This window comes from Triplophysa rosa, linkage group LG1 (genome assembly GCF_024868665.1).
Source record: "Triplophysa rosa linkage group LG1, Trosa_1v2, whole genome shotgun sequence".
Lineage (NCBI taxonomy): Eukaryota > Metazoa > Chordata > Actinopteri > Cypriniformes > Nemacheilidae > Triplophysa > Triplophysa rosa.
Genome location: NC_079890.1, coordinates 14,110,379 through 14,132,008, shown reverse-complemented (window position 1 = coordinate 14,132,008; position 21,630 = coordinate 14,110,379). Strand labels below are relative to the sequence as shown.

At 40.5% G+C, this 21,630-nt stretch overlaps 1 protein-coding gene across 1 annotated transcript; it reads left to right on the top strand.

The window, feature by feature from the left end:
- The first annotated feature begins 12,684 nt into the window (after positions 1-12,684).
- On the top strand, positions 12,685-21,360 carry gal3st4 (galactose-3-O-sulfotransferase 4). Its single transcript, XM_057346104.1, has 4 exons — positions 12,685-13,184; positions 13,769-13,879; positions 16,322-16,631; positions 16,859-21,360. Exons 1-4 carry the CDS (start codon positions 13,162-13,164, stop codon positions 17,861-17,863), a joined length of 1,449 nt encoding a protein of 482 aa, XP_057202087.1. The 5' UTR covers positions 12,685-13,161; the 3' UTR covers positions 17,864-21,360.
- The last annotated feature ends 270 nt before the right edge of the window (positions 21,361-21,630 follow it).

Here is a 21,630-nt window from a genome sequence, read left to right as displayed (position 1 = left end):
CACGGCTTATGCCTTTACTGCGGCGAGTCTGGATACCTACTGGCCGCCTGTCCCTTGAGCAGGTTTCGCTCTGACGGCTCAACATCTCAAAGGGTAAGCGTCACCCCTACTCGTCTCTCCTCTCGCAGCCGAACGATGCTCCCAGCGGTGGTTCGAGGGAAGGGGATGAGTCACACTGTGTCGGTCCTTATCGACTCCGGAGTGGAGGGTGATTTTATTGACATTGAACTGGCCAGGGAGTGGGGGATTCCCAGTACTCCACTTCCTCAACCCATCACAGCACGGACACTTTGTGGCACCCTACTCACCAACATTACGGCTATCACAAGACCTTTGTCACTCACCACGTCCGGTAACCACACCGAGAGAATCCAGTTTTTTCTCATTCATTCACCTTTCGCTCCGGTCGTTTTGGGCCACGCATGGCTCTCTAAGCACAAACCTCACATTGACTGGAAGAACAATATGGTGTCTGAATGGAGTGTTTATTGTGCTTCCAATTGTTTGTTTTCTGCCCTGTCTCCTTTGAACCCTGTCCCTCTGTTTCAGAAGGAGTCCATTACTCTAACGGGGGTGCCCTCCGTCTATCATGACCTGAGGGCGGTATTCAGTAGGTCTCGAGCGGCGTCTCTTCCCCCGCACCGCCCGTACGACTGTGCAATCGACCTGTTACCTGGCACTTCTCCACCTAAGGGACGCCTCTACTCGCTTTCCGGCCCTGAGAAGGAGGCTATGGAGAGGTATGTGGCCGATTCCTTGTCAGCCGGCATTATTCGTCCCTCCTCCTCTCCGGCTGGGGCGGGGTTTTTCTTCGTGGAGAAGAAAGATGGTTCCCTCCGTCCCTGCATTGATTATCGGGGGCTGAACGACATCACGGTCAAGAATAGCCATCCCTTGCCTTTGACGTCGTCAGCCTTCGAACTCTTGCAGGGCGCAACCATCTTTACGAAGTTAGACCTACGCAATGCTTATCACCTGGTCAGGATTAGAGAGGGGGACGAATGGAAAACCACCTTCAACACTCCAACAGGCCACTTTGAATATCGGGTGATGCCTTTTGGACTGTCGAATGCCCAGGCGGTTTTCCAGAGACTCGTCAATGACGTGCTTAGGGATATGGTCGACCGGTTCGTCTTCGTCTATCTCGACGATATTCTTATCTTCTCTCGGAACGAACGGGACCATATCCAGCACGTCCGACGAGTCTTACGCCGACTACTCGAGAATCGCCTGTTCGTCAAGGTGGAGAAGTGCGAGTTTCACGCACAGTCGGTTCCGTTCCTGGGATTTATCCTGTCGCCTGAGGGCATTCGAATGGACCCCGCCAAGGTAGAAGCAGTTGCAGATTGGCCCACCCCTGTGAATCGCAAGGAGGTCCAGCGATTCCTGGGGTTTGCCAATTTCTACAGGCGGTTCATTCGAGGGTTTAGTCAGGTCGCTCTTTCTCTGTCGGAGCTCACCTCCACTCTGAGACGTTTTAAATGGTCCGAACATGCCCAGAAGGCTTTTTCTAAACTAAAGACACTTTTCTCGTCTGCCCCCATTTTTGTTAACGCAGACCCGTCTCGACAGTTCATTGTGGAGGTAGATGCTTCGGAGGCAGGAGTTGGAGCGATTCTGTCCCAACGTGCCGCCTCAGATGACAGGGTACACCCCTGCGCGTTCTTCTCCCGCCGGCTAACCCCCTCAGAATGGAACTACGATATCGGTAATAAGGAGTTGTTGGCCGTCAAGCTCGCGTTGGAGGAGTGTCGCCACTGGTTGGAGGGCGTTAAGATTCCGTTTCTGGTTTGGACTGACCATAAGAATTTAGAATACATCCGCTCTGTTAAGCGACTGAATTCTCTGCAGGCTCGCTGGGCTCTTTTTTTTGGCCGTTTTGACTTCGTCATCGCCTACCGGCCAGGGAGTAAGAACAGTAAGCCGTACGCACTCTCACGGCAGTTCGAGGTCGAGACAACCCCCACCCCCCCGGTGGCCGTCATTTCCCCCGACCGAGTGGTCGCGGCGGTCAATTGGGGGGTGGAGTCTAAGGTCCGCGAGGCGCTGGACGGCGTTACTTCCCCGGCTGGTTGCCCAGAGGGCCTGTTGTTTGTTCCTCAGTCAGTCCGAACCAGTGTCCTTCAGTGGGGTCATTCCTCTAACCTAGCTTGTCACCCCGGAGCTGCTCGTACTCTTGCGCTAGTCAAGCAACGGTTTTGGAGGCCGTCCGTGGCGCGGGACTCTAAGGAGTTCGTTTCGGCCTGCCCAGTCTGCGCGGTGGGGAAGACTTCTAACCGTCCCCCGGCGGGACTCCTCCGTCCTCTGCCCATCCCTTCGAGACCCTGGTCCCACATAGCCATGGATTTTGTCACGGGCTTGCCCCCATCCTGTGGCAATTCCGTGGTTCTTACTGTGGTGGACAGGTTCTCGAAGGCGGTCCATTTTATTCCCCTTCCTAAACTCCCGTCAGCGAAAGAGACAGCGGATATCGTCTTAAATAACGTATTCCGTATCCACGGCCTGCCCACAGACGTGGTTTCTGACAGGGGCCCCCAGTTCATCGCCAAGTTCTGGGGTGAGTTTTGTCGACTCCTGGGGGCCACTGCTAGTTTGTCCTCCGGGTACCACCCGCAGACTAACGGACAGTCCGAACGAGCCAATCAAGACCTCGAGAGAGTCCTGCGTTGCGTCGCATCTGCTGAACCGTTGTCTTGGAGTTCCAAATTAGCCATGGTCGAGTATGCCCACAACTCCCTCCCGGTATCGTCTACGGGCCTTTCACCCTTCCAGTGCTGCCTAGGCTATCAGCCCCCCTTGTTTCCCTCTCAAGAGTCTGATGCTACTGTCCCCTCGGCTCAGGCGTTCGCCAAGAGGTGTCTCCGCGTCTGGAGGCTAGCCAGACGGGCCCTCGTTCGCACACGTAAATGCAACCAGGCCTCGGCCAACCGTCGTCGCTCCAGGGCCCCTCCTTACGTGTGTGGTCAGAAGGTCTGGTTGTCTACCTCAGACCTTCCCCTCAATCTTCCCGCACGTAAGCTGGGGCCCAAGTTTATTGGTCCTCTCCCCATCACCAAGGTCATTAACCCTGTTACCGTCCGCCTTAAACTGCCCCTCACTCTCAAGAGAGTCCACCCCGTTTTCCACGTGTCCAAAATCAAGCCCGTCATACGTTCCCCCCCAAAAAAAACAACACATTTTAGTGTTGTAATTGCAATACCGTGAAATGTTTGCTAGAGGTTATCATACCGTCAAAATATCATACCGGCCCATGCCTACTTGAACCACATTCATGCACCACTTCATTAATGACCAACTTCATTAAATTCACCAATTTCATTGATGACGTTTTCATTGTCTTCTAAGAGAGAGAAAAGCGTAGAGAGAAAGCGAGAGAAGTGAATGAAATAATGAACATTCAGTTGAACATGTTCAACTCTCTCATTTTAAACTTCATATTTAAAAGATCTTAGTGACCACTAAGGCCTAGTAACGTTACTTAACAAATTTATTTATTAATCTCATTGCCATACTGTATAATGTCATACTATTGCCTGCACTGAGCTCTGTCCTTGAAATCACTTCATATAGACTACACAGTAACTTACATGACAGAATCTAGCACGTGGTATTTTAACAGTCAAATATTATGATGTCAAATGTAACAATCAATATGATAACAATGTCAAAATGAAGAGACGTGCTCAATACATGCATCGTGGGGTAACCAGGTTGACTGTGAGCACGTGACAATTAAACCATTAAGATTAATTTAAATTACTTAAAATGGAAAAACAATGAGTATAATTAACAAGGTTTCACAACGAAGTGCTACATATTGTCCTGGCTAGGCCTACGATTAATAATCATCCAATGCAATTGTTTTTAATGTTAAACGAAAAAAATATGATTCACATTTGAAACTCACTCTTATTGTCATCCATACTTCAGAAAAACATGCAAATGCACTCGATACACTCGTCGCTTCTGTTGTAGCTAAAAGGGTGCTAGAAGTCCATCCCCAGAAATGCGGTCCTGAAAGTGCAGCGTCTGGGTTTGCAGGCAGATGCTACTCAAAAGATAATCTCAACCCCTAGTGGTCCGTTGTGTAATTGCAGGGGGTCCGTAGAACTTTTTACATTTTTTTTTGAGTTATTATCTTACATTCAGGGTTTTAAATTAAAACCCACCAGACACAGATAAAAATCAACAGAGTAGGAAATTTCCTTCAGGTTTCTGTCTTCCATCAATAGTCATCAATAGTCAAACTGCTGCTGCTGTGTTTTAAATAAGGCAGGGCATTGACACATTTCACAGTTTGATTTCGAAGCTTGCAATTTTTTTTCCAAAATTCTGTTTTATTCACTATCAATTTATTTGGATATATAAAGTAGGTTCTTGGAGTACATACTGATTAAAAATGTATAGCTTGAATGAATGCACTGTGAGTTGCTTTGGATAGAAGTGTATGCTAAATGCATAAATGTAAATGTAAAAAAAGTTTTTTTTTCTTAAGGAAAAACGCAACTAATGATGTAAAAACTATACAGGGAACCAAGTCAGTACAACACCATACCATTAAACGTTAAAATTATACAATTTATTTGTATACAACTGCATATACTGTAGATTTTAAAATAATGATGTTCTACTAATGATTCTAAAGACTGATCAATTACATGATTTATTTAAGATAAATATAGGCTACCCCAGCTGGAAAGAAACAATAGAAACCCAATAGAACCCATCAAAGGAATGGTTTACATTGAAATACTATTATAAACACTTGCGCTTATCAACCACATGGGGTAACCATACACCAAAACAGCTCGTTGTTGCTTTAAAACTGTTACAAAACTCATTTTTGTAGTTTTTTTGTGCATTATTCCCATTTTCTATGATATTTTGGGCAGGGTTCTATTGTTTATTCAGCCAGGACGTTTAATCCTCTCTTATGCAGGTACACATGGAGCATTCTAAATGATACACTTCAGCTTCTAAGAGAACATGTTTTTGGGGGGTCAAGAAAGAGCTTGCAGTATATGTCCTCCTCCCTCACTGCAAAACGCTTGCTCTGTGACTCTGATGGATGCATTTTAAATTCACAGTAAGGATGCACTCCTGTCACATAACATTACACATGTGCCTTTCAATAAACCGACTGAAGGTGGGTCAAACTCGATTTCATCTCGATTTCAAATTCACTGATTTTACATCAGTATTATGACTGCTCTCAAAGGGCCGGTTGTAACTGTAAGACTGTATAAATGTATCCACTCTTTTATCACACTGCATAATTACATCTGCATTTAATTACTCCTTTTGTTAATAACTCAATTAATACCTATTTTGACAGTAAAAGACCAGTAAAATAATGACAAAGTGTATTCAAGTGTACAACTATTGTACAGGTCATTTAAAAAAATAAATGTGGTAACAAAAATATATGCTTGTGCAGAATTGAGCTCAGAAGTCTCTGTTAACTTCTAAATTAAATTAAGGAAATTAAGAAAAAGTGCTTGCAAACAAATTCTGCCAAAAATGTAAGGTTTTTTTTTTCAACTCTTGTACCTTTTGTTGCTTTTCTTGGTGGCTAAGGTTAGCATACTTTGCTCCGTGTTTGGATTCGAAGTGCCGATGTAAATTGTATTCTTAAGCACAGCCACCCCTGTTGAAAAAACCAGCATATGCCGGGTTAGGTATGTTTTGATGCTGGTTTGACCAGCTTAAACCAGCTATGGACAAGCACACGACCAGCTAAGGACCATCTTAAACCAGCACAAACCAGCATCAAAACATACCAAAACAAACCATCATCAAAACATACCAAACCACACTGGAAAAAAATGATTATGTGCCTTAGTAGATTTTATGAAAAGAAATTATTAAAATATACTTAATATAATTATGTTCCTGTTTTTAACAAAAAAATGTGTTAAAATAACGTAAAAATCTTGGGAATAAAATCTACAAATTTTGGTTGTTTCGATTTTAATTATTTTGTAATTTTAATTGAACAAATTAAGTAAATCCAACTAAATTTTATTATGTTAAACCCATTTAAATTGGTCAAATTAAGTTTACTTATTTATTTTGTGTTGAGACTACATAAATAATTTTTGTAGATATAACTACTTTGGCAGTTGATCTGTAGTTCCCAGCATGCTTTGTATCTGACAGCATTCGGAGATTCATTTTCAAGATTAATTGTAATTTTAAGTGTTTTTTAGTAAAAAGAAAGACTTGTTCGTGTTTTTTGTTGATTTCTCTTGGAGATTTAGGAGAGTTTTGGTATTATTTTTAAGATCGGGTTTTTTTAAGTTGTTACCGTTGTTCAGAAGAGCGGTGCTTGTGCCTAGGCTGAGAGAGGCACGATAGTAGTCATGAAGTGTGTTATTTCACTTATTGAGCAGTAACTGTGCTGATGCCAGTACAGAGACCACCAGACTTTTCTTACTTGACCATCTATGTTGTAAAAGAAATGTATATTTCAATATGAAAGTAAGTGATCCGTGAAGTTTGAGTTAGACATGAGTTTTTGTTCAGCGTAATATTTTTGTTTACTTTAAGTAACATTTACTTGATATTTGAACAAAAATTAAATGTATTTAATAAGTAGAATTTACTTTATTCTGGTTAGTAAGTTGTACTTGAATTATAGCAGCAAATTTTACTTAATAAAATCCTCGTAACAATTTGCACAAATTTTTCTTAAGTAAATTCTACAAGTTATTTTTTTTCAGTGCCAGCATATGCTGGTTTTTTCAACAGGGACGGCCTACTGGCAAAGACAACACCGGCTTGTTTCCATTAAGCACAAACATGTATTCGCTTTCACATCCCTCTTGAGATAGCCTCCCCTCTGCATCAATTTTTATTTGTTTGACATGATGCGTCTAATTAATATTTATATACACTCACCTAAAGGATTATTAGGAACACCTGTTCAATTTCTCATTAATGCAATTATCTAATCAACCAATCACATGGCAGTTGCTTCAATGCATTTAGGGGTGTGGTCCTGGTCAAGACAATCTCCTGAACTCCAAACTGAATGTCAGAATGGGAAAGAAAGGTGATTTAAGCAATTTTGAGCGTGGCATGGTTGTTGGTGCCAGACGGGCCGGTCTGAGTATTTCACAATCTGCTCAGTTACTGGGATTTTCACGCACAACCATTTCTAGGGTTTACAAAGAATGGTGTGAAAAGGGAAAAACATCCAGTATGCGGCAGTCCTGTGGGCGAAAATGCCTTGTTGATGCTAGAGGTCAGAGGAGAATGGGCCGACTGATTCAAGCTGATAGAAGAGCAACTTTGACTGAAATAACCACTCGTTACAACCGAGGTATGCAGCAAAGCATTTGTGAAGCCACAACACGCACAACCTTGAGGCAGATGGGCTACAACAGCAGAAGACCCCACCGGGTACCACTCATCTCCACTACAAATAGGAAAAAGAGGCTACAATTTGCACGAGCTCACCAAAATTGGACAGTTGAAGACTGGAAAAATGTTGCCTGGTCTGATGAGTCTCGATTTCTGTTGAGACATTCAAATGGTAGAGTCAGAATTTGGCGTAAACAGAATGAGAACATGGATCCATCATGCCTTGTTACCACTGTGCAGGCTGGTGGTGGTGGTGTAATGGTGTGGGGGATGTTTTCTTGGCACACTTTAGGCCCCTTAGTGCCAATTGGGCATCGTTTAAATGCCACGGCCTACCTGAGCATTGTTTCTGACCATGTCCATCCCTTTATGACCACCATGTACCCATCCTCTAATGGCTACTTCCAGCAGGATAATGCACCATGTCACAAAGCTCGAATCATTTCAAATTGGTTTCTTGAACATGACAATGAGTTCACTGTACTAGAATGGCCCCCACAGTCACCAGATCTCAACCCGATAGAACATCTTTGGGATGTGGTGGAACGGGAGCTTCGTGCCCTGGATGTGCATCCCACAAATCTCCATCAACTGCAAGATGCTATCCTATCAATATGGGCCAACATTTCTAAAGAATGCTTTCAGCACCTTGTTGAATCAATGCCACGTAGAATTAAGGCAGTTCTGAAGGCGAAAGGGGGTCAAACACCGTATTAGTATGGTGTTCCTAATAATCCTTTAGGTGAGTGTATATATGTCATATCACTCACTTGACTAGAACACAGCTAAAGGGCTTTGTGTAGTAGTCACTTATGCTTTTTGTTGTCCTAATGTTGACCCAATTGCTTCCATTGTTTACCCAACTTGTAAATCGCTTTGGATAAAAGCGTCTGCTAAATGAATTAATGTAAATGTAAAGGAAAATATATCCAGACACTGCCACCTACTGGCTAGATGTTGTCATCGCGCAGGTAATAAAGTTGAGTTGCATTTTCAGGTCGTGGACATAAAATGTATAATAACAATACAATAATTTAAGCTCTCGCGGGCCACATAAAATGATGGGGATTTGGCCCGCGGGCCTTGTGTTTGACACGTGTGCTAGGCGAAATAGGCATAAGATGCAAAAATCTTTCTGTGGTAATCGTCACAGACCGTTCTGCTAGTTCAGCTTGCATTGGTATGTGGCATGTTCTTCTATTGCGTTGCCTCTTGAAGGGTAGTCGTGCAACAGCGCCCCACAGGTGAAACCACGTTATTGCGGGCCCTTAAAATACATCATGTGAACTACTCGACAACAAAATTATTTGTCAACAATTTTTTATTGTCGACGCTATCGATAATGTCGACTAATCGTTAAAGCCCTATTCTGCGCACTGCTGAATAAAGTCGAACACATCTTTATACTCTCGCAAGCTTGAATTATTTAAATGTGGATATTTTCGAATCTCCTCACACAAACGCTCGTCGAAATTCGTTCTCCATTGTACTCAAACTCTTTGTTGTAGTGTTTTTGTGCCTCCGCTTCTGCGTGTTGCTTTTGTGTCGGTCTTGCACACCGTAACCTTTCCTTGTGTATATTGCTACCTAGTGGGCTCTTAATATTTTCTCGCGCATGCGCTGTTGTACGAGTTCAAAGTCCACTCCTGATAGAAGTTTCAAAACGTAAGCTTCAGCGCAAGTTCTGCCGGGAAGACTCAATATCACGTCACCTACTACGTATAGACCTAACCAATTACCATCTAACCAACCATCATCCAACACTTGTAGTTGTTGGACTTTTGAGGCAGTCCTGCATGTTCAAAAATTTGCACAGAGACGTTCTCCAAAATCGATTAGAAGTTTATTATCAGATGTAAAAAGGAGTAACAAAGCTTTGGGTTGTCAGACGATCTCCTCACTCCACCACAAGCCAACAACCCAAATTATTCAAAAACACACATATTTATTCAATATTTGACGTCGCTCGCATCTTCTGACTCCTCCTCTGCCTTTTAAGGAGTGCTGCTCCCTTTCCACCAATCACCGTGCACCACGTATATCTGCAAAACAACATCTTTGCAACACATCTTCTGCAACCTGTGGTCAGTTGCTAATTTGAGGAAGTGTTCCCTAGAGACAGTTTCATATCGCAAAACAACATGTAAAAATACTTTCAATAAAAAACTCAATCATCTAATGCTTTAATTATGCAGCATTGTTTCTTAATCCTATGATTCAATAAAACACATCAAAACTCATGATTATACTTAAAACATATACAGTGGATTAATTCATAACATTCCTTCCCTATGTGACTCTTTGAGTGTGTGTGTTGGTAGTTAGTTAGACTTGTCAAAACGAGCTGTTCTATTTCTGCACGTACACACAAAGCTTGTTCCTCTTTTGTGGTTTCACTCTGCTTGTCACTGTTCTGTTTTTATCACAGCACTTTCCACTGAGCAAAACAGCAAGCACATTAGATAAAAACACACAGCTTAATGATTTAATGAAAGAAAACACTTATTGATTATATTGGTAATTAAATCATACTTCTAACTGAATAATATTTCCACATAGTATATAAGATCACCACTTACTCTCTGTTTGCGTTCGCAGTTGAAGCCTCTGGATTTTACTCGCGAGCTACCAGTTGCAAACTAAAAAATGTCTTCGAAGGATTACGCCGTCTGCGAATAAGACTCCGAAGACGATTTCGTCCCTCCATCTCCCTGGTGGTGGTGTCTCGCTTCTCATTCATTACTCTTCGATCATGTTCTCAAATAGGGCCTATCGAGGCCTCTGTCTCCATGTTGCGCCCTATCAAGGCCTCTGTCTCAATGATGTGGCCTATAGAGGCCTCTGTCTCAATGTTGTGGACTATCGAGGCCTTCGTCTTAATGTCGTGGCCTATCGAGGCCTATGTGTAATTTTCTTCCCCTTGCTAGGGCCCCAAGCGCGCATGGGCCCCTGGGCCTGTGCCCATAATGGCCATTGGATAATCCGGCCCTGCTTGATCAGTAATGGTTGGTGTAAGTCCTTGCTGACAAATTAATGTCAAAAGAATAAACTGCAGTAAATTGTGTTTATACTGTTGGAGATACTGAAATAGAATTTTTTGGTGACATAATTGTGATTATTGTGTAATTTTAATGCAACTGAAAACCATTAAATCGTCACGTGTAATTTTAAATTAGGCTTACATTTATTGATTTAACAAATATAACATTTTTGACTTTTCTAATCTTTTTATTTTCCTAATTTAGTGGAAATATGTTGTTGTGCTGCGAAAGAAAATGAGATGGGGCTTGAGCGTGAGGATGGTTTGAGATATGATTGGGTCCAGTATTCAAAAAAGGTTGAGAACCACTGTGATACATAGTGCATCATAATTTAGTGTCATCAGTTTACATACAGAGAATACATACAAGAATACAGAATGTTTGAATATTTTACGCACCATTTACACGTGGTAGGGAGCAGGTGTACATTTCTTTCGTACAACTAACATTTTCATGAATCCAAAAATTGACATCAGAATGACTTCATGAACGATTTATATAAAAAAATCTGCTCGTGTTTCATGAATGAGGCCCAATCATTTTAACTGTTGTTTTGTGTGCTTGTCCTAGTGTTTGTATTATGCATTTAGACCAGTAGATCCCACTTTGAGCTTTCTTGGGTACGTGTCATGATTTATTGTGCACAATAATAGTGGCATGTCTCACCTGAGTGAAATACTAAAATTGTGATCAGTGCAACTGTGACAGAGATGTTAGGTCTGCATTCACCTTCCCTCACTTTGTGATATGCACAAACTAAATAATTAAATATATTGTTAGTCTTTTTTGTTTAGAAAAGATGGTTTATTTAGAGTTTGTGAGTTTACTAAATGATGATGGTCAGCACAAAAGGTCTTTGGTTTGATTAAATGCATACCTTGAGTCGCTTTGAATAAAACTATCTGCCAAATGCATAGCTACATTTAAAATGTAATAGATTTGAGAAACAGCATGGTGCGTATTATCTTATACTTTGTTACTGTAAAATGTCAATAAGTACCAACATGTTTTCCTAACATTTCTTGTATTCTGCCATATGAGAATAGAGACTTTGCACCTTTTGTGTGGACATTTATTTTCACGCCCACATAACTGGAACAAATGTAGACTTTGAGACAAAATATTTTCAAGGAAACGTCATCATTCATTTTCACTCTCATAAATTCACTCACAGACTGCCGGAATAGACCATTCGTTCATCCCTCATTGATGGTGGACGTTCAGAGTTATGTGTTGACGGGACAGAGGTCTGCCACAGTTACGCGATTAGAAGGGATCTAAATATAGGCGTGCTTCTAAAGAACTTCCTCACATCAACATCATTCAGTAGGCCAGGCTTTAGAATGAAGTCCTGTATAGAATCTTCACAACCTATGTTAGCTGCAAAAATGCCTTGACATTTTACAGTGACTTGTAATGCAATCAAGCCTCAGAGCTGCTTCTGACCTTTTCCTCTTCTCCATGGTGGATGAAATATCAGATTACAAGACTACACATATGAGCTCTTTGATGCTTAGTACGTTAGATATTTGCTTTCACTGTAAATTGTGACAGTGAAAGAAAATATCCATCCATCCATCCATCCATCCATCCATCCATCCATCCATCCATCCATCCATCCATCCATCCATCCATCCATCCATCCATCCATCCATCCATCCATCCATCCATCCATCCATCCATCCATCCATCCATCCATCCATCCATCCATCCATCCATCCATCTATCTATCTATATATACACACATACATATTTTGTTCCAAAGCTACACATTTTACCTTGATACACGCAATTGTGGCTATAGGTTTCCTTTTCATCAGACTGAAATGATTCAAAAGTGCACTGCAGTCGGTCCGACTAAACTCTTTATTCTGAGAAAGGAGGGCGTGTGAATAATGCTCAGTGCAGGCTTTAGCAAACCACCACCTCTCGGTTGTACTGTGTGAAATGTCAACAGTGTTTAGTTTAGATTTTTTTCTATTCCGACAGACACATATTAACAGGTTAAAACAGGTTTCAGATAAGTAAACCAGGGTCTGTTTTTATTATATTACAGTTCTGTTGCACCTTAAAAGAGAAAATAAGCTAGATGTAAGCTGCTTTAATGTCTGCCCACAAACACGAGCTTAAAAAAATCATCATGACGCACTTTACTTTACTAACACTATAAAGTTGAGAAAAAAATTACAGAAGATTCTCAAAGCATACTGAGGCACTTACATTTATTTTCAATGATAATTATGGCACCTGGAGATAAAAGTATATGTTGTATTAAGTGTAAACATTATGTGTCAGGTAAACAAATAATCTGTACAGCACAGTTCTTCGTAGCCTTATTTTCTCTAAAAAAAGGTTCACTGCTGCCATCTCATGCCATGGTAATAATGTTATTTAGGAAGAATCGAGATTTGCCGCTTAGCTTGTGTGACGTCAGAGCTCGACTCACTCCGCAACAGAATGGTCCCTAATACCCGCCCACTTGCACACACAGAGACCCCTCAAAATACAAAGCAGTCTCTTTTCTCCATCCAAACCTACTGCTGTCTTAAAAAACCTCAAGCGAAGCAAACGAGGAGTCTAATGCACTTGACGGCGATCCCGCAGTGGTTTTGTGGTCGGACGCTTTGCGCATTGATGGGTCAGTTACATTACACAGACGTCGTCGGGCGGATTTAAAGACATCGACCGAGGTGTCCGAGATGCTCTGTGGCTATTGCAAAGCGCCGATCTCTTGTGATACCGGCCGGGTTTTATCATGGTTTTCAGACGGTCAGCTCGGTAAGTGTGAGAGCAGCAAGCGGCGGCGACTGGGACGGATAGCGGGGCGCAATCTGTGATTTATGACAAAGGCAGCATGTCTTTGTCCGACTGTTCTGCAACACCATTTTCAGCAAGACACACGCATGAAAACAAAGGCCATATTTTACACCTGTCTCCTCAGTACACGAGAAAGATGCCGTAAAATGTATCTGCGCACCACTTTGTACAAGCTCTAACATTATCGCTTCTGTGTTTTAGGGATAAGAACAAAAACAAAATCGTTGTAAAAAATGTAAATTTGAGCTCCAAAGCCTGTGTGGCTGTGTAGGTTGTTGTTGTATAACACACAGTATATTAAATAGAGTTTCTTTGTAATAAGCTATAAAAACAGTTCACCATGAAGAAAAATATTAAGAAAGCTTTGATTTGCTTAACAACAAATATGATAACCTTTTTTTTGTTCATTCTGTACACATCATACCTCACATGCATGCGTTAAGTACGCATTTATTGTTCCCTTGTAATCTTTTTTTTAAGTAACATCTCACATTTCTATTGTATACTGGTTCACAACCAGGGACTGACAGTGCTTTTGATCATAGGAGAATGCGGTGGTTGGGGTGCTATGGGCTGGGGCCCATGTGGAAAGCACTTTTGGTATTCCTGGTCATTGCATTCGCAGGACAGCTTCTGGGAGTCATCTTCAATAAAAGGTAAGAAGATGCCTTTATTCTTTTCTTCATTTCTTCAAGTAATTGACTCCATTCTCTCGTTTCTTGTTTTTAGAATGGTGTACACAAATGAATACATCACGTTGCATATGCATATTATACATTTAACACATTTTCAAATATCAGTGCTCCTTACATGTTTATAGACTAGGATCTGCAACAGTTTATATGCTGTGTATATGCTGTCTTTGTTGTTTTGGTATTTTTGTTCGTCTTACTATAATCTGTTGTTCTTATACTGCATAAATGTACCCCTTCGCACAAAAACCATTAGACATAATGCATGGACAAAATATCACATAAATCTTCATGCTAATCCTTTCTTACACTCACTCTCTTTAAAGGGGGTCATATGACACGGCTAAAACTAATATTATCGTTTGTTTTAGATGTAATGCAATGTGTATCAGGGTTGCAAACTCATCGGGGTGAAAAAAGGTGACAATGATTCGAGACCCCCCCCAACGCTATATATATTAGTCATAGTTTATATATAGTTATATATTATTACAATATATATTAGTTACAATTATATTACAATTAACTATTACAATAATTATTACAATTTGTATTTCATATTCTTCAGTACACATAATCAGAATAGTCCATGGTCTGCTAAAAGTGTCTAGGATAGACAACCACATGAAGAGTTCATTTGCAATACCAGATAACTCTGTTTTTATTAATTTTCATAAATCATGTTTTTACTGTGTTACTTATCTGTATTTTTTGAGTTATTATTACTTAATCAAAACAATCCAACTGTTTAAATGATATTACTTGGAATGCACAATAAAAAACATAGTTAATGAAAAATAATAAAAACTATTTTAACATATATTTAACATCTGTTTTTGCAAATGAACTCTTCACATTTACTTCAGTGTGCTCTGTTCACACAACAGCTAACAGTCACAGTTGTAGTCTAAACATGAATGAACTGTCAAACTCATAACGTTATACTATTTGCATAGCATGCCTGTAACCATAGTGACAGATTTAAATGTTATTTTCACACAAGAGGTTGCGTTTTAACAATACCATTAGGTGTGATACTATCTGCAATGTTGTACTAAAAACCAAACGCAACACTCAGACGTGTACAGTATGTTGTACAAGAAATCTGGCGTTGCATTGTGGTGTCTATGAACACTTGTAGACTATCACATTATACTGTAGCGTAGCTATTGTGTAGATAGATCGGCTGGGCAAAACATTACGAAGCAGTTTGCCGTCAACTCTGTGCACTCATTAGCACATTTAAAGCGCCACAAAACCCTAAACAACATCTATTTCGATGTTAACAGAGTTGTTTGTGTTGCACATCATAGAAAACAATGTTAGCAACTGTACAGTAGAGAAAACTAGTTAATTTTGAGCTTTTTTCCGCCATTTTTGCCTTTTTAAAATCCTCATCTGGCCAACGTCAAAGGATGTGACGTGGCGATGTACGAAACCAGTGCGCCTTTACCTGCTGCTTAGTGACAGTTGCGTTGAAGTAAGTCAGAAATACGCAGTCGAATTGCTGCGTAATTCAACTACATCTAATATTGATTTATGAGTTGAGTATGTGCGCTCATTCTGCGCAGCATTCAAAACATAACCTACAAACTGGCTAATGATTTGACATCGTTACCACAACACCTGGACATGATTCTCATAATTTCATTCACCGCGACCCCGTCCAAAGACTCACAGACCCCTACACGAATCACAATAATGACCCATTTTGGATCCAAAATGGCAAATTTCACTGAAAGGTGACAAGTTTGCATCCCTGGTGTGTATACACGATTTAAGGTTCAAAAACGCTGTATTTTCCACAATCCGTGCATGATTGTATCTCCTCTTTGCCCCGCCTCTCTGAAACGCGCGGGTTCTTTACAGAACATCAGGTTCCAAAACAATTGTACTGACAGGTACACCCACCTTACTTGCGTATACATTTGCGTGGTCTTAGTCAAATACCACAAGCTGACGTAGATTTGTGGGGGTGTGGTAACACGAGGCGTCTGGGTGAGCATTCGTTTTAGATAGAATGCATCTTTTGTTCCGACACTTTAATTTTTACAGTTTTACGTGTATAAAACATGCATGGGCAACTTATAACACACCAAAGACACAGTAAAACACGTGTTCGCACCATATGACCCCTTTAAAGCATATTATTCTCTGTCCACCTTCACACGTACTCCAATGATCTCTTCTTTGTATTGTTTACATTAGCCACACCCCTTTATTATTTTCTGTTGTGTTTACAGTGTTGTACTTATTGTATGTGTCTTTCCCATCTTTCTCTCATCAGTTTTAATTTGACTGTTTCTCATTAGTTTTCTCAGTGGATTCAGTGTAACATGAGAGGCTTCACTTCATTGTCATGATCTTTTCAACATGTGGTGTTTTTATGTTCCTTTTCTGCATTAGCTGGGTGCAGCCAGAGAGGTCTCGATCCCTCTTTGCTCTTCCCTCTGAGAATTTCCAAGGGTCCTCTCTGGGATCTTGTCAGCCTCACACACACATCATGTTCCTGAAGACTCACAAAACAGCCAGCAGCACCGTTCTCAATTTGCTCTATCGCTTCGGAGAGGAGAGGGGTCTTAAATTGGCCCTTCCTGTGGGGTACCAATTTGGCTACCCGCTTTCCTTTATTGCCCAGAGGGTGAAAGGATACAGAGGTCCTCATGTGGAAAATTTTGACATCATAGGAAATCATATGCGCTTCAACAGGCCAGAGGTATAGCAGATATGTTTTGGGCCATTCAGTTAGAATCAGAATAAGTTAAAACAGATTTCATATGATTGTATCTTTTTACCTTTAGGTCTTCATTTTACAATCTGTTGAACAAACCATAACTAGGATAAACTGCTTGAGTCAATACTTTAGCTGTAAACTATAGAATGTTTCTTCTGGAATATTTCTAGTCAATATTACTAAATACAACATTCTGTTTTTCACTTTAGGTTGAGAAGGTCATGCCAGCTGACACCTTCTATTTCTCTATCCTTCGAGATCCCGTGGCTTTAGCCGAATCCTCATATGCCTACTACAAAAATGTTGCCCCTGCATTCAGGCGTGCCAAAGGGTTGGGTGATTTTGCAGACAACCCTCATAAGTACTACGATCCCAAACTCAGAAACAACCATTACGCCCGCAACTTGCTGTGGTTTGACTTTGGTCAGGATCATAACGCCAACTTCAGCCTACCGCTGGCCAGGCGTGGTGTGGCGGCAGTGCGACGAAATTTCAGGCTCGTCCTTTTGTCTGAGTATTTTGACCATTCTATGGTTCTGCTCCGCCATGCTCTCTGCTGGCCTTTAGATGCTGTGGTTTCTTTTAGCCTAAATGCCAGACAGCAAGTGGCAAGTGGGAGGTCTGGATGGATGAGTAAGTCCGCACTTCCGGCCCCCTTGGGTTTGACAAATGAGCAAAAACTGAAATTACGGGAATGGAACTCCCTAGACTGGCACCTTTACCAAGCTTTCAACCTCACATTCTGGCAGGAAATAGAGCGCTTCGGGCAAAGTCGAATGGAGGCTGAGGTAGCATTGCTTAGGACCAGACGGGAGGTTCTTGCTCGTGCTTGTTTACGTGATGGTGGCAGGCCTGTAGAGGCCAGTCGCATCCGGGACAAGGCCATCCGCCCTTTCCAGAGTGGATTAGTGAAGATCCTAGGTTACGAGCTGCAGTCTGGACTAGACAACGCCACGTGGGAAGCTTGCCTACGTATGATCAGGCCGGAGATTCAGTACAAAGACTTACTAGATCTTCGGCAGTTCCCGCGAGCCCAGCAACCTCCATGGCCGGACACTCTTGCTGGAGGACCTCCAGTAATGAGGGATTCCCCGGTACTCAGGACTGAAGAGCAAGGGGGAAAGAGGTTGGTAGAGAAAGACTGGGATGGGACGGTACTGCTTCGGAATCAATCTATCAAAAATGCTGGTTCAAAAGTAAGGCTTAAATGGTGAGCTAGTAGCACCTTTTTGCCTCGCTGTCAACTTTCTGACCCTTATTTGGCTCCACAGGGCCTCTGAGCTGCACTAAAAAAGGTAAACGGATGTCCAAGACTTAAGCTTAAGGTGTGCTTCATTTTTTCACCTGTTACGTCTCACATATGGTCGTGCATTCTAGCCTTCCGAAATAGACTCTACTCTCCGTGAGCCCGTATGGATGCATTTGACTATGCATTTGATACGGACTATGACTGCTTTGTTTTCCTCCACCTGACCTCCAGAAGATGCACACAGGTTCTCACGTCCTGCTGCTGCTGAAATTTGCACGAGACGTACTGGCAAAGGGAAAACTGAAGCATGCTTTGGGCTTTACAGAACACCACTTTGCCATTGACTCTTCCTTACCTTGCCCTTCAACATTCTGTTTTATACAATGCAAGGTTTTACAGTGAAGAAGAGGTACAATGAAGTTGCTGGAGTAATAAAAGGATATGCCAGACAGTGGCTAAATGCTAATATTGTGTGTAGGTAAAATAAGCAAATGTGACATGCTGCTTCCTTGTCCACTATGAACCACTCTGTATGCACATAGAAGTGAATGTACATGGTTCTGTGACCCTACAGAATCTCTTTTTCACACACACACATAGTATTCTCTGTGTTTCTTTAAAATAAAATCTATTATCTTTAATAAACATACACCAAGGTGCATCAACAATTTAATCTTGGAAATGTATTTTATTTAATAAGACACAGTGCATATCCATTTACGGCATGAAAAAGTAAAACAAAAGTAGAATCACAGTCTGGCACTCTGAAAGATGCAGATACAGATCAAGAGTGGCCAAAATTAGATTTTATACCCATTTCTATGGGTAACTGTTCAACAGGAATCCTAATAGAGTTTGTATTAAAGGAGACGACACTACAAACTTTGCTTTTTATGCCACACATTCAGTTTTATGAAAAGAAGCTGAGAGTCATGAAAGCAGGCATTCCCTGTAACAAGATCTGTCCTGACTCTTCACATGAGTCTGCTAGAATTACATCTCCAGTTTCTAACACTGTGAAATAATATATCATACATGAAAGACAAAATGGGCTGTAGATCTCCCAATGTCAATGACTGGGCAAATGCACTTCTTGTTACAGTATATTTACCTCTTGGTGTTTGCTTGAGGTCGAGTTTTGATGTTTTGAATAAAACAAAATGTTAATTGATGGTGAATGTTTATTGGTATGGTGAATGCTGTCAGTGGACGCTCAAAGACATGGCATTTTCTGTCTAAAAAAGTTCCAAAACTCCAAAATGGTTATTTTGCCTTACAATGAGTACTTTTGTGAAGCAGTGCTTTGATATCAAAGCTTGCTGTATTTATTATGCTTTTGTATACAGTTATCTGTGTATCTAGTCTAGTGCTTTTATACTCTTAAACTAAACTGTGTTTTTCATATTGTGAGTGCTGAGGAAAAGTAGTATAGACATTTGACTGAAATGCACTGTGCAAATTGGCCCAAGTCTAAACAGCCAGCTTTTTGTAATGCAAGTTTCAATGCACAGTGCAAGATGGCATCTTACGTTACAAATACATTCATTTTTTCTGTGCTAATATAAACGGCACTGAGGTAAGGAAGACACTCTAGATATGCTCATTTTGGTGCACCTCTGGTGTCCTTTTATGTGTAGTTACGATGTATATGCATGTTGATAAATAGCTATCATTAGCTTGTGTAATTGACACACAACTCCACATTTTGACATGCATTGTGATACAACACGTCATTTTAGTTTTGATTGTAGTGTTGACCATACACACCAAACATTCTTAAGAATTTGCGGAATAATATAAACCAGCAGGAAAACATCGGTAAACAGTCACTCATTGGTGTAGTGGTCTCTTCAACTTTCTGAGGTTGCTTTAACAGCATCAATAGTGTAAGTTTATAATCAGATTCTAGTCATTTAAATATTTATACCTAACTTTAATTCATTTGTTGAAATGTAAAACGAAATGAAAAAGATGTTTACGTTTCAGTGTAGAACAGCTAAGCACTGCTGCGTCTCTCAGTGTTTCCTCGCAGCAAGGCCATCAGCTTACATTTAAATGACACTTTCTATATTCATATTTGAATTCAATCAATAAATTAAATTGTATTATTTCTGTCTCCCCATACATGAGACAGAAGCAAAGATGCTAGCGTTAAAGCTAAGCCTATTGTTTAGATGTTTCTTTTGAGTAAATTCAGTTACAGAAAATGTTACTTATTTTACACAGCTCACTGTATCTTTTGTGAAGTTGAAGAGAAGACTTGTTAGCTCATTTACAGTTTCTGTTATTAAATTGACAAGATTAACGCTACGGATAAACTTTGAATGATATTGATTGCAAGCATTAAATTCTTTTTCATCTTGGCGTATATAACAGCTTTTACTTTCATTCACCAAGGATTGTGCTGTATTACTTGCATGTCATAAAAATCAGTAAATATTGGCCCGGTTTCATATACAAGGCTTAGCCTAAACCAGGACTATGCTTTAGTTAATTTAGGCTATTTAAATCGCTTTTATTTAAATGCCTTATAAGAAACCATTACTGATGTGCATCTTGAGACAAAACAATGGCACTGACATATTTTAAGATATGTGTGGGCAAGTTATTTTCAGTTAAGATAGCTCAAAATTAATTTTAGTCTGGGACTAGTCTTAAGCCTTGTCTGTGAAACCGGGGTTTAGTGTCTTCATGACTCTTTAGTTGGATTACCTGTGGTACAGCAAGAAAGATTGCAGTACAACCACCAAACCAAAGAGGTACTGATGTGTCTGTGCTTGGAATGTTATAACAAAAAAGTAATGTGTTTTTTTTCAGTATTGAAATGTTTGATAATAAATTAATTCAGAAGGTCATAAAAGCAAGTCTGGATGTGTGCCTATTTGATACAACTGATGAAACTATCACAGTATTAATCCATCATTTTTATTATTTTGGCATGACAAAAATATGAATCTATTTTGTGCCATGATGTTTATCAAAAGCAATTCAAACAAGATTGTTCCTGTCATCGTTCTCTTTGACTGAGATCTTTCAAACCTTTGTAATCTAAATTGTCATTTTATTTCGTTTTTGCTTTGTTACTTGAATACATGGAGAAACCTGTGTACATATTTGGGAGTGATGAACCTGATTTGGTTGTATGTATTAAAATAAACATTTTCAGTGATTGCAGAGACTGTCATGTGATGAATATGTTTCAAAGTTAGCTACCATTGGTATCCTATAATGCTCCTCAAGATTTCTGTACAAACCGAGATATGGTAACATCTGAAGAATGCATGCTTGATGTGAGCACCACAAAAAAAGGGTCTGAAACCGCCCTGATAAGTGCTTACCAATGTGACTTTAGCCACACAGATCGATAAGCATACTCTGTCCACGAGCACTTCCAACAATGCATAAGTAACTTTAAGATAAACTTTACACTGCAGTTAAATGTGTACTTTGATAGTCTCTACATCAAGTCTGGTACTTGTTTATTAACTGAATAAAATGCATCTACTTACTCCTGTTAAATATTATTGTCTGAATTTAAATATTTTATTTAGTTATTATTTATATTTTCGTTTTACGTCACTTTCAACGATATAAAATAACTCAATGCTTTTATATACTCTATATGATATATTAATAATCATTAAAATACATATAAAATAACTAATAGTAGTGTTAGCTTAGTTGCACCGACCTTGACAGCAAGGCAATCGTTGTTTACCTTATTCGACAAGC

Bases quoted from the DNA above. Each gene is read 5' to 3' on its own strand.
- gal3st4 (XM_057346104.1), top strand. From the start codon at position 13,162: ATGGTTTTCAGACGGTCAGCTCG. The intron at 13,185-13,768 runs GTAAGTGTGAGA...TTTTGATCATAG, and splicing joins GTTTTCAGACGGTCAGCTCG to GAGAATGCGGTGGTTGGGGT. The intron at 13,880-16,321 runs GTAAGAAGATGC...TTTCTGCATTAG, and splicing joins GGAGTCATCTTCAATAAAAG to CTGGGTGCAGCCAGAGAGGT.